Source organism: Corvus brachyrhynchos, unplaced genomic scaffold, assembly GCF_000691975.1.
Source record: "Corvus brachyrhynchos isolate BGI_N302 unplaced genomic scaffold, ASM69197v1 scaffold398, whole genome shotgun sequence".
In the NCBI taxonomy this organism is placed as follows: Eukaryota; Metazoa; Chordata; class Aves; order Passeriformes; family Corvidae; genus Corvus; species Corvus brachyrhynchos.
Window position 1 is genome coordinate 2,793,086 of NW_008239780.1, and position 13,657 is coordinate 2,806,742.

At 40.3% G+C, this 13,657-nt stretch overlaps 2 protein-coding genes across 2 annotated transcripts in view; one reads left to right on the plus strand and one right to left on the minus strand.

Moving 5' to 3' along the window:
- The window catches only part of VSIG1 (V-set and immunoglobulin domain containing 1), a 41,440-nt gene extending 34,401 nt beyond the window's left edge, over window positions 1-7,039 (plus strand). The window contains exons 3-7 of the mRNA XM_017743100.1: window positions 1,265-1,463; window positions 3,067-3,222; window positions 3,870-3,989; window positions 4,725-4,851; window positions 6,269-7,039. Coding sequence (XP_017598589.1) covers window positions 1,265-1,463; window positions 3,067-3,222; window positions 3,870-3,989; window positions 4,725-4,851; window positions 6,269-6,452 — 786 coding nt within the window. The 3' untranslated portion in view covers window positions 6,453-7,039. The remainder of the gene's footprint in view (window positions 1-1,264; window positions 1,464-3,066; window positions 3,223-3,869; window positions 3,990-4,724; window positions 4,852-6,268) is intronic.
- A 3,074-nt stretch (window positions 7,040-10,113) lies between these two features.
- Window positions 10,114-13,430, minus strand: PSMD10 (proteasome 26S subunit, non-ATPase 10). Its single transcript, XM_017743167.1, has 4 exons — window positions 12,859-13,430; window positions 12,601-12,747; window positions 12,327-12,493; window positions 10,114-11,327 (listed from the first exon to the last, which is right to left on the minus strand). Exons 1-4 carry the CDS (start codon window positions 12,874-12,876, stop codon window positions 11,174-11,176), a joined length of 486 nt encoding a protein of 161 aa, XP_017598656.1. The 5' UTR covers window positions 12,877-13,430; the 3' UTR covers window positions 10,114-11,173.
- Window positions 13,431-13,657: the final 227 nt, after the last annotated feature.

Here is a 13,657-nt window from a genome sequence, read left to right on the forward strand (position 1 = left end):
CTGTTCACTTTGCCTAGTTTGTGCATGTAGACCGTGGGAGAACATATTGCCCATCCCAAATACTGTCACTTTTATACAACAATACCATTAACACCTCAGAAAAACAATTAATGAATCATAGTTTTCCACTTCTTTGTTCTTTGAGGTCTTGGTTTCAGAGCAGTTAGATTGGACAGAGGGCAGGTACTCCTTGAGAACAATTATATTTACCCCAGAGCATATGAGATACTGCAGTTCCTGAACAGACTCAGGGCCCAAGGCTCGGACTACCATCCAGGCTCCACAATTCTACCTCTCCTTTCCATCAGCAGACAAAAAGTTCAGGCTTATGAGGCCACTTCTACTCCACAGTGCTGCTAAGAGCAGTCGATGCTACTGAAATCAGTGAAATCAGTCAGTGTTAAATCAGCAATTTTTACTCGGGAGGAAATGTTACATTCCTTAGAAACATTTATCCTTGCTATGTCTATCATTTGGCAAAACATTTTTTTATTACTTAGTAAAAGGGGAACTTCTTGATCCCAAATAGGAACCCCTCCAAACACTGAGGCCAACAGGTATTCTTTACTTCCTCCCTGGTATAAATTCAAAAAACCAAGACAGTCCATGACACAGCCTCCAACACTGATGACACAAATAAGAACAGCATGGCTGCTCTAATTGCATGTGTGATGACTCTGCTCTGTTCTTGTACTGCATCCTTATGGCTTTCAAATTTACTGCCAACAGATCAGGTGCCTTGTTTGCTTAGACCTTTGGCTTGTGAATTCATTTCAGTTCTCTGTTTGCCAGATTCTGTATTTGGAAAGCTCTGCAACCACCCACTTTTACCAATGACAGGTCCATCCTTGTCATAATCTTCTACTGAGCTGCTTATTAATGATACCACAAATTACCAATGCTTCACTTAATACCATTACTCACTGTGCATGACAGCATTTTTTCATAGAATTGTCATATGATGGTCAATGGTCTCACCTTTGTTTTCACAAATGCATCAGTCTGTGCTTGGAATATCCACAAAGCTTTAGCTACTGTCAATTACACAGCAAAAAATGCCATTTCAGAAAAGCTTGTCTTTTAAGAACCTTTAGAAATATGTATTCAAATGTACCATGTTTTCATTTCTGCTTTCTTGGGGGAGGAGGCAAGAAAGGGGGTGACATTGCTTGGCTTTAATTGGAAATCAAATATATTCTGAGTATGGAACAAAGCAGCAAGAAGATCTTTTGTTATTAAACTAACATTTGTTTCTTTATCGCAGATCTATTATTATTCGGGAGGCCAGTCTTACTCCTATGGAGCATTTAAGAACAGGATAACAGCTTCAACAAGTCCAGGGAATGCATCAATAACAATCTCCAACATGCAGCCCTCAGACACTGGTTCCTACACCTGTGAAGTTTTCAGCCCTCAGGGTGATGCTGGACAGAGTCAAAAATCTGTGATTGTCAGTGTGCTGGGTAAGTGCCTTTCCTCTCTATTGCTGTATTGTTGTTCCCTTCCCGTGTTATGAAACACTGAATTCACAGCTCAAAATACATAGGGCCAGAGGGAATGACAGGCTGTGGTAAACAAGGCCCGTGATGCAGGGAGAAGCTCCCTGAGCCACTGCTGCAGAGTGTTTCCAAGGGCTTCGGAGGCAGGCAGAGCCTGGGTGCCCTCTAGCTTCCAGCTACAGCTGACCTGGTTCCACTCCACAGCTGCCTTTGCCTGAACTGCAGCCAAATCTCCTTCTCCCACCACTGGCCTTCAGAGTCACTCTGTGTTCTCAAAAAGTTACCTTATGTAAGCAGGTAAGAGGGTGGCTGGAATTACCCAACTTCACTCTATTTTTCATACTGGAAAACAAAGTGATAATAGTTTTGATTAAAATAAAACACCCTTTTAGCTGGGAGTGACAACTTCTCACTGAAACCAATACATGCAGCCCCAGCACAGTCCAAAACTTCGCTAATTTTACCTCATGTTGATCATGGTGACTTGTGTAAATCTAGGGAGAGGCAGCAGCACAACCCAAGCGTTCTGGCTCACATCAGCTCCCAAAAGCTCTAGAAACTTAGTACGTGTTGGCTGAAAGTAGTACAAAGTCTGTTTTGCATGGAAGAAAGCAATAGTTCAACCATGAACTGGCAGAACAGAAAGGATGAAAAGCAGTGGAATGAGATGTTTTATTTCCTAGTAAGAGTACTAGACATTGTACTAACAATGTCTAATAATTCCTTTTATCTTGAGAATTCATACCTGGTCAGAGTGACAAATCACAAACATATGGGAACATGATTACAGCCTCACTTGCCTACTTCTCAGGGATAAGAAAAAGATACATGTAAACTCATTCCCTGAAAAATCAAAGTACCACTGATAATTCTCATCTAAAATTTCCAAAATACATAGTAAATCTTGGAGCAGTTGAGTAAAAGACTGCACTTTTCACATGAAAACCAAGAGAAGTTTTTGGTTGGGCTGTGTTCATTGCTGGTAGTTTCCCTGACAGTGCTCTAAAGAACCACAAAAGCATATCTGTAGGCAGGAAACGAAAACCAATGGGTGTGAGTAAAGACAGAATCTTCCCTTTTGTGCAAAGTGAGGACATTATATAAAAACAGATTTATTTTTTACCAAAACTATAGCTGATTAATTTCCTTCACAACTGTAATAACTGAAAGAATTGGGCCTTGATCCTTTCCTTCTCTGTGGAAAAGCTCCTGCCATGTCTCTAAAGAAAATGATTCTGGTCTGTGGCAGAATGGTGTGTGGTGAATAGTGAGTGGCCCATCATAATGAAAATAATTGATAGTCTTTGTTTCAACGCCCCCCTAATAACAGTTAGTATGCAAATGGAAGATAATAAAACTGTATCCTAGGCCATGTACATATATTTAATATTACTCAATTTTTTTATGGAAGAGGCTTTGGTCAGTTCCATAAGCAACACTCTGCTCTTGGATGGAAATCTGTAGATGGGGTTCAATTCTTTGCTCAGAGCAGCACGGTACCAGAACTTGAGGCGAATGTTTGCAGCCCCGGGTACCCACATACGATGTGTCTGTTCTTATTTTACAGTCAAACCATCAAAACCTTTCTGCAAAGTAGAAGGAACACCTGAAAAAGGCCATCTAATCTACCTCCTATGCAACTGCGAAGAGGGGTTGCCTCGCCCCACCTACCGCTGGTACAAAGTCGATGAGAACACCCTCAAGCCTGTGACAGAACAATTCAGTATGTAACTACAGGACTACCGTACCATGTTCAAGATCCAAAATTCCAGCATTTCAAATGCTGTGTATCACATAGGCTAATTAAAATTTTTCCTCCTCTTCTAATGGTCAATGTCACAGAATCATATTTTTACTTACTCAAATCAACTGACAGCTGTCAAAAACACAGGACGCTTTTTCTATTTAATAAAAAAAAGTTGAAGTCCTGTCTATGCCTTTAAATTGTTAAAATAGGAGAAATATTTATGCCTTTGCATCTCTCTTCCCTTGAGATTTTGAATGAATTTAAGTTGAATCAATTTGTCATTCAAGTACTAGCACATCCTTCCCTCCCAAAAATTTTCTGTACCTGTTGCATGTTCATTTGTGGAGTTACACAGACAACCACAGTATCACGGTGGGTAAAACATCAGCCAGACTGATTGGCAGAGTAGGGGCTTCTAATACCCCCCCACAGAATCCACTGGAGCAATTTTAGAGGAAGGTAAATGTTTTATATTTAAAGAATATAAAACCCCACACAAATAAATCCATAATTGGTGAACCCTTTGTCTAATATCTGAATAGCTCTGTGTTACCCACTACAGAGAGCTGTTTGCCTCTACAGAATACAAACAGTAATGTGTACCTGCTCCCTGCTTGTCACAGATCCAAACTCTGGCATCCTTTACATTGGCAACCTCACCACCTTTGAAACTGGCTACTATCAGTGCGTAGCCAGCAACCTCCTGGGGAACAGCACCTGTGAGCTTGACCTAACAGCAAAACGTAAGTGGAATGCATCAAAGTAATCACATCTTTGATGGAGGATATCCACAGCTTGCAAGAAAATTCTCTAACAACTTTGAAGCTTAGATTTTTTTTTTTTTTCCAAGTAAGAATAGAACAGGATTTGGAGAGCTCCAGAGTTTTCATCCAGGCATGCCCAGAATTTACACTGACCTAGAAAACTGATTTAACATCCTCACCTTAATTTGCTGCAAGGAGCAGGAGCTGGACCTGGTTTTGACTGCAGAGCCTTTACTGACAACAGATAGACATGGAGTTTTGAGCAATTTCTTCCAGCCAACAGTCCCACTGAGGTCTCACCACCCCAGAAATTACAACCATCACTGAAATGTGGTAGTACAAGGACTGGGGCACTGTAGATGTGACCACTAGCTGAAAGACAGAAATAAAGGCAACCTGGATTTCAGTACGTGTTTGCAGTGACTGAAAAGCAAAGGCTTTTACCTGTTGTCCGTGTTACAGCTCGGTGTTTCCCTTAGCCAGGCATGAACAGAGAGTTTGTTGGGATAGGGAGCTACCCAATGAGAAAGGAGGCAGCAAAGACCACACAAGGACAGAGCTCTCACTTTCCTAGAGAATCTTTGGCCATCGTCCTGGAAAGAGTTCTTTGAATCCAATCCTTTCTTTCTGCTAAAGGCTCCTGCACGAAATTTCTGTGGGATTTTGCTACTACTACTGTTAAAAAAGTCAAGTAATCTTTTTTTTTCTTTCCAGATTCAGATGGTGGTATTGTTGCTGGAGCATTGATTGGAGCAATTCTGGCAGCTGCTATAATTTGCATTATCGTCTGGGTCTTGACCAAGAAGGCAAAAAATAGGAAGTCACCAAATAATGCGATGCAGTAAGAATTTCTGTTTGCTTCATTTTAAGACAATTATTTCTGTAAAGCACTGCTGATAATCCAGAACTAAAGTAAAATGCGTAATACAAGTTTTGAGAAAACTTTCAGAGTGAACATCTGCTTTTGGGGGACTTTTTACCTGTTGCTCTTGTAACAGAAGTTGCCATTGCCCTCTTCCCTGTTTTAACACTTAGCAGTATCTAAAACAGTGAAACAAATATTTTTGAACAACACAAGCTAAAGTGTCAAGTTCTAAAATCAGCTCTTTATATTTAAAGTTAATGGGGTCTGTTAAAAGCAGGTGGAGGAAGTAAAAAAAGAAACAGCAGCTAAGGGTCACCTCAGCAAATTTACTGGGATGTAAACACAGAGGGCTCAGTTCAGTGGTACCTGAAATTACAGGACACAGACTTGGGATACTCAAGGAATCTCAAACTGCAGGAAACTGCAGGCTTTAGACAACAGAATGGAGCCCAGAATGACCATTTTGATCCTGCCCTGGAGATGGTTTTTTCTCTGTGATTTGGTTGCTCATTTTTCCCTTAAACTGCCAAATCTTCAGAATAGGGATAATCTCATGCACTATATAGACTGTATTTAGCCCCTTGATGTTAAATGCTAAATAACTACATGCAGTTGAGGCCAGAAAAAGATGTGACTTCCCTGTAGCACAGGTCTAAGGCTTCCTAACATGGAATTCTGCTAACCCAGACCAGTGATCAGTCATGCATGCATGATCTCTGCTTTCAATTGATGTAGCATTAACATCTAGTTTTGTACTTGGATCCTAATAAATCTTACTACATTGAACTAATCCACTAGCATCTGGTATTTTTTACCATGTGAAAGTGCTTCAATACTGGGAGTTGGTTTATTATGGTTTTGATAAAATAAATGGAATTAATACCTGTTACTAAAAATATTTTTCTAGATTTCTGTATTTTCTAAAAGACTAAATATATTTTATAATACTTTTCTAGATTTCAGTCTTTTCATAATTCTTTTCTGACTGAACTCTATTTTTTATGCACTTCAATGGGACACCAGATCTGCATGGAATTTCCCAGAAAGCTCACACCAAGCAGTGAGTTTTGCTATCCGTCCTCAGACACTGTTTGCCAGTGCTCAGTTTCCCATTCCACTTCCCTGGCAAAGCATTTAAACATACTAAAATCCATTTTATTCTAATGGGATCACTTAAACCAGCGATGCAGATGTCTTACTAGCTAATATGCTGTCACTCTTTCTGTCTCAGCACCAGTGGTGCTGTAACCTTTTCACACAATCTTGGAACAGTTGTAATAACAGGGGGGTTACTGTTCAGATAGCAAATACAAAGATTCATTCTTTTGAAAGACTCTAGTGTACATGGGATTTCAACATGCGAGATCACAATCCTAATCCTGTCTTCCTGCAGAGAAATGGTTCAGAAACAATCCAATGCAGACTATGCTCAGGTACCCAACGAAGAAAACATTCCTGCAACCACAGTTCCATCAAGCAATGCAACAAATGAATATCCAAGTGTTGATGAAACAGCAGCTCCTGCAACACCTGAAAACGATGAGAAGCAAGAAGCAGAAAAAGAAGAAATAGCCTAGAGTTTATTTAATGGAGTTTTCTTCGTCACCTTTGGACCCCTTTATACAAAAATTGTTGTCATTGAATTAACATAGAAGCATGACTAAAACTTAAACAGGCATTTGTATTGTGAGCCACTGGGGTGGATTGAAAAAGGTCTATTACACAGGCACTCTGTGAATAGCAGAAGATTTGGCCTTTAAAGTTAACCAAATTTCTTTCATTATCTAGTTATACTGTACAAAAATTTAAGTATAAAAAGAATATCATCTAGATTTATCCAACCCATTTTGCAAAACTAATTAGGAAATGGGCTAAAGCATTTGTCAAAGTAAGAGCTTTCCAGTCAACCACCAGTAATGCTATGTGTCCACACAGTTCAGAACCATAGCAGCCTTCTCCAGAAATAGTGATGGCCAGCCTGCTTCCTGAGCACCAAGAACAATAATCATGGCCAGTACATTGCAGTGTTTAAAGGAACTGATTTTGCACATCAGAAGTAAAAAGAAGTTATATTAATGTCATCAGAATGCTGAAACAGATCTTAAGACCTGAGCCAATGAAATCTTGGGTGTCTGAATTCCACTTAAGCTTAAAAAAAAAAAAATCCCAGAAACTTACCCTGTTGCTGCCTGACATGGAATACATTGTGTTAACAGTGAGCTTCTTGGCTCAAAGTTCCCAAGGGCATCAGCATTCCAGAGTTGTGTGTTTCAGCAGTTCTGGTTTTCAGTTTAATGGAACTGGCATTTGGGTGCCCAGTTCAGATACAAATGACTGTTCCACACAACAGGAGCTGGAGATCTAAATCCTTTGCAAGGCTTGTTCCAATAGGCTCACACAGCATCACATTCCTCATGACACACAGATACAGCTGCTTTCAAAACTTAGGAGTAATAGTGCCTTCTATACAGTTCGGATTGCTTCCTCTGCCTGAGATGATTTAAATCTATTTCCAGGCTAGTCCTACCCACTGACCAACAAACTCATGCTACTTTTCTTCTGGTCTCTCATCCCAGTGTAACAATCTATCTTCTATAGGCGAAAGCATCAAGAGGGACGGTAAGTGGTGCAAAGCACACTGACAGCCAGCAATCAAGTGATGAGCACCCTCTTGGAAGGAGAAAGGGAATTGAACCACACACACACACCTGGGTCACTAGACACCCCTTCTCTCTGGGCCTCATTTCTAAAGTTACACAAACTCAGTTTTTCAAAAAGGCAAAGATACTACATTCAGAAGAGCTCAAGGACCACAGGGCTCAGGCAAGTACAGACCCACAGGCTCTGCAGCTCCACACTGAACTGCCTGAGGCAGGTCCTCGCTGGCACAGGCAGACACTGCTTTCAGTCTCATGCACTGCAGGAAAACATATCTGGCTCAGGGATCTGGAGGTTTTTGGCACTTCAGTCTTTCACAGGATCTAATATTCATAAATCCTTTGGTGACTGCTCCCAGACTATAAACATTAGTTATATGCAATATTTAAGATTTCTGGGCTAAAATTTTCAGGTTCAGTTCCTACAGCTGTAAGTATGTTTACCAAGATAGTGAGCTCAAAAGAAAAGAAAAAAAAAAGATAAAAGGAAAAAGAAAAAAGAAAAATATATGGCAACATTTAAGGATGCAAGGCATGAGATCCTAGTTAAGATTTATTTTGGATCTTCAAGAATAACTGTATTAATTGCCCTTTCCTGGCAGTTTTCTGGCTTCCAAATATTTTTCTTTGATAGGTGTGTCCTAGTGTTTAGCTTCATTCCAGAGTAACAGAGCATTTATAGTGTTCTTCTAACACTATTTTAGCTAAAAACTATTTGTGCCAGACTGTGAGGGTAAAACCCTTGCTAATACCAACACTGCCATGTTGCACCAGTGGATCCCCAGACTCCTCTCTCCCCAAAATATCCAGGGTAAATCTCAAATCAGGATCTACACAGAAGTCTCCTTGATCAGGCAGCTCTTATTAACTCTTGTGGCAATTATGCCAGGCCAAATTCTTAAGTCACATCCTTCAATCCAGGTTGAGCAGCTTACTGAAAATGTCTTATATTGACAGCCAAGTTATGTAAACCTGCAGAATGATGACATTAAACACACTCAGAAACAGCAAGGAAACAGTCAGTACTACCTGCTGCTCTTTGGGTGCTATTTCTTACTGAAGGTGTTTCCTGATGATAAAATTCAAATCAATTACTGGTCCAAAGGAGCCCCCGGCTTGGCTGACAGCAGCAATAATTTAAAATAATTTATCTGACATTCCTAAGCATTCTTCTACTCTTGCCCTTCATGGGAAAACATAGATGTCTTCATGTCACTGCTAGAGCTGTATTAGCTCTTCTAAAGCCATCTCCTGCATGTACATGTTCTGGTCACATTTTTCTTATTGCTATACCTTTCCACATCTCTGCAACAGCACTATCGTGATTGAAGAGGGGACTCTATTATGTGGTCATATTTCTTTTAATCTTTCCTTCATCTCACCTCCACACATTTTTCTGCTGGCATTTCCTTACATAACTTGCTACAGCAAGATAGGAACATGTTCTGGGGAAGTTGTCAGTATCTTCTATTAGATTGTAGGGTCTTCCTAGAACACCACAGGTTTTATATTTGTTCAAAAAGTAGAAATTGCTCGTTACGTTAATGTTTTTATATAGAGAAAGGAACAACTGACCATGTTCTTGACTAATGATTCCTCTCATACTTCTAACCACCAGTGAGTAATAGATGCTAGTAAAAAGGCAAAATTAGAAGCAAAACAGGCTGCTGGGAATGAGGAGGTAAGGCAAATAACATGTATTTGGGGTTTCTTACCATAGTGAGGTGTTTTCTGTAAGCCTTCTGGCAGATGTTTGTTCTCATTACAGAGTCTCTAAAGTTTATTAAAAATTATGGGGCACCATTCCTAGCTTCCCACTGATACTCTTGGCAAAGCACAAGTCAAATTAAGTATTGATCCACAGTGTGTAGCTCTAAAACCCTGCAGAGTTATGCAGGATTCAGAAACATTTTTCAGAATTTGCTTTAGATGTTCCAACAGTCTTTGCTGCATGGCCAATTTATCTTCCCCTAAGAAGCAGGGATCATTAATACAGACACCTGTTACTAAGCCAACATTCAAGCCACCATCTCCTAAGGAAGCAGATGTACAAAGCTACAGAGCTGTGGCAGGGTTTTTTTGCTACACAAAGATCAAGAATGAACACAGAACTCAGCTTCAGCTGCTCTCAAATCAAACTTTTAGCAGTGCCTGTGCAATATATAAGAAACATTTACTCAATCAGGTTCCTCCTTCAATCAAGGTCTGCATGGCCGGAGTTTACTGTACAGGCAAGTTATCCCTTCTGCTCTTAATGAGTCCCCTCAGTGAAATTTAACCTGCATTTTGTGATTTAAGATGCATTTAAAGTCCTGGGTGAAGGTATTTGGTTGTAAGTTTCTGTCTTGCTTATCAAAATTAATTGCATTACCTTAATCCCAGCAAGTCAAACTGTGGAAACTGCCAGCTTGCATTTCACCCTTTCCTGGAGGCTGAAGATCAAACATGTTGCATTTCCATACTGTGTAACAGATGGCAGGTTTTCATCTCGCTTGCTGTTCACACCCCAAACATACAAGCTATTTAGAAAATACTGGTTTTCTTACATGTAAGTTTAATAAAGTTTTATAATACCAAAGACTGTTGTTTAGGAAAGTTCTTTATTTCACAGAATTCCATCCTTTGTTCAAGGGGAAATCTACCCACTGGTGTCAAAAATTATCTTACCAACATCAGGACAGGAGGTCACTTTTCAGACTCTGCCTCGTTAGCTCTGCCTTATAATAACTTAATATCAGGATTTGCTCCGAGTAAATAAAGATTAAACCAGGCTTCTGTTATAAAATGAGATGGTAAACTGCAAGTGTCAGTGATGCTTATGGGAGTCAAAGAGAGCAAAAAAGGAACCTACAAAAGGAATCAAAGAGAGCAAAAAAAGGAGCCTACAAAAGGAGCAAGAGGAAAAAATATTAAAGTGGAAGTACATCCCAGAGGAGTATCCAGAGCCATCCATTATAAAACAGTGTATTTGCAGAGGTAACCCTGAAACTGTGCCTACATTCTGCAAGCAGTCCAGTGCACTTGATCAAATACATGTATTAAAAGACTCAGAGAAAAACAGGATAACAATCAGTAACAACAGAAAAGCTTTAAACACTCAGATCTCACTTAATACACCAAGAATAGCAGAAATGGATACAATTATCTAAGTCACTGAGCAAACTGCATTCTACAAAGAGAAATACAGTGTAGTTTAGAATCACCTGAAGAAAGGCAATCAGTACCCAAAAAACACAAACAAAACCCCACACACAAATCACAAAGGCTATGGGAAAAAACAAAGACTCTAGAAGAAAATAAAAACTGTCTTTAAATGGTTAAAACATTTTTGGTCCTGTTTCTTGAAAGAAATAATTCTAAACTGGGAACTGATATAGAAGGAATATCACATTATACACATCACACTGTAAACTGAAAGAAAACTGCAAGATATTGAAAAATACTTTAAAATCAGTGAACTATTTAATTAACAGGAAGTACAAAGAGTTGTTTTGGCACTGCACTTAAAGAACAGCTTCAATAAAAACATTTCATTACCATGCTGATACCATACATGACATCCTAGTTGAGCTACCAAAATACGAAGTTTTCAGTCTTAAATAGAAGTGCAACAGGAGAGAGGCTCAAGTGGGAAGCCCCCTCTAGCCTTCCACCATTCTTTTAAGGATGGCTCCCAGGCCACCCTTGGCCACTTTCAGTGGGGTCAGCTCTTCTTTATTCTCAATGTGAATACTTGCACCGTGAGACACCAGCAGCTTTGCCTCCTCCACTCTCTCTTCGTCGCAGGCTAAATGACTGCAGTGAGAACAAGAAACCCAGAGCCACTGTTAAACTGCCCAAGCTTATAAAGAGCAATAATTATGCCATGTCAAAATGACAGCGTGAATGTTGGGGGGAGATACATCTGAGAACAACAAATCCACAAGCAGCCAACTACCTAGACAGATTCCAAAGCTTGCTGTCCAGTCCCTCTGCTGTCATTAAGCAACTCAAGAACATTCCTCCTGCTGCTCTCCTTGCAATGTTAAGACAGTTCTTTGGGTTAGCATTTGGCTCTGCAGTCAGCAAAGCTAAAGAGAACAATAATCCATGGTGAGAATGGAAAATGGCAATCTCTATTAAATTGAAAGTGATAAATAAATTGTCTGATGCTAAAAAATAATCTGAAGTAATGTGTTACTGCAAATGCAGCAAATGCTTGTTTCCATTGGGCACAGTGTCCTAGGAAAAACTGTGCATTCCAGGGCCACACTGGGGTTTATGCACAGCTAAAACATACTGCTTGATCTTATTCACAGCAAAATCTGGATTCCACTGTGGTTTTGCCACCAAGTTCAAAGCAGCTGTAACCCTTACAGATTCATATTGATCTCTAAGGTAACAATAAACACTGGGCTGCAACTTCTTTTCCTTAGAGAGGTGAAGAAAAGCTTCTAAAATGAGTTCTTGCTTGGCAGGACAGAGTAGACCAGCCTGCAAGACCAGTTTCCTCTGACTCTGATGTCATGTGCTCACTTTCTACCTTCTAGCAGCAATCAATGTATTCCAGATTATTACAAAAGGTGTTCTACACTCTTTTAAGTAGATGCAGTAACACAAATTAAAGTATGCATGTACAGACACACTGAGGCAAAATTCTAAGTGTGACTTTCTGAAATAAACTTTTTAATTGCACAGGGATGCGAAGCAAGTATTTTGAGGCAATGAAAAATTAAAAAAAAAAAGACATTGAAGTAATGGGAGTTTCATTTCACAGAGATTATGGTATATTGAGCAAAATAAAAAATTACTTACAGAGGAGTATTCCCTTCAGAGTCCCGTATATCCACAGTTGCATTGTGCTGCACAAGGATCTGTACCATTTTCAGGTTTCCTTTGGCTGCTGCTCTGTGTAACGGGGTGGATTCAAAATGATCTGTTGCATCTGGATCTGCTCCGTTCTCCAAAAGCATGATTGCAATCTGAGTACGTAGAAAGAGAAAGGAGCAGGGGAGGAAGATGTGGAGTTAATATATCTAAATCCTTCTTCTAAGAGCACCACCAGCTCCTGTAGCTTAGGTAAACATACCTCCTGCTTATTTTTGGAGGCTGCATAATGCAGAGGTGTGCAGCCATTCTGATTGACAGCATTTACATGAGCACCCTTAGCAATGAGGGCTTTCACAATTTCATCACGGCCTGCTGAAGCAGCAATGTGCAAGGGAGTCCAACCAGCCTACAGAGGTAAGAAGAAATCCACATTATTCAAGCCATGAGTTTCAGGGAGAAAAACATGACAATGCATAACCCAGATAGACTTGACTACTCACACTGCATATATTCTTACCAGTGTAAAGCTAAACATTATGGATTTTCACTAGAGACAAGGCTCATGTCTTCTTACACGCCAGCATTCAGTACCTGACAAAAGCTGACAGTTAAATGACAGAAATCACTTCTGCTATGCAGTTATGCATGGTATCTTTGCAGAACACTTTGTCCCTGCAGAATTTACACTAGTGCCTTTTTAAGAACAAACAGGAGTAGTAGAAAAAGGTATTAAAAAGTTTCTGCAACCTTTTCTATATCCTACTCTCTAAACCAATGGGACATTTCCTTCTCTATGGATGACATTTAGGATGCTTTGTAATCGACACAAATGTTTCAACTCTTCTTCTAGAGCAGGAGCAGGCCATCTCCTTTCCAACTGTGAATTCACTCAACCTGCCCCTCCTTTATTAATGCCTTTCCCAATACGAGGAATCTTCAGGGTGCCTCATGATTCGGCACAACATATTTGAGAGATCACACCGAGATAAAGGCAATATGAAAACCCCAACAACCACTGAAACACCCCTGGTTTTGCAACTTCCTTCATAAGAACAGTTATCCTAAAATTCCTGGACAATAAGCAGGAATCAAGTCTCCTCCTCACGCCTATTTCCACACGAACTGTGAAATACTTCACCCTGCCTTCCCAGCGCACATAGAGCAGCCTGGGCTTCTCCAAGTGTCAGATACCGCGCCGGGCGCACCAGCCGCCGGGAGGAGGGGGAAGAGCACGGAAGGGAGGAAGGGAGGAAGGGAGGAAGGGAGGAAGGGAGGAAGGGAGGAAGGGAGGAAGGGAGGAAGGGAGGAAGGGAGGC

What these genes read in the sequence shown, in the direction of transcription:
- PSMD10 (XM_017743167.1), bottom strand. An exon ending in CCTCCAAAAATAAGCAGGAG is followed by an intron (nt 12,494 to 12,600) that starts GTATGTTTACCT and finishes CTACGTACTCAG; the next exon opens with ATTGCAATCATGCTTTTGGA. An exon ending in TCTGAAGGGAATACTCCTCT is followed by an intron (nt 11,328 to 12,326) that starts GTAAGTAATTTT and finishes TTCTCACTGCAG; the next exon opens with TCATTTAGCCTGCGACGAAG.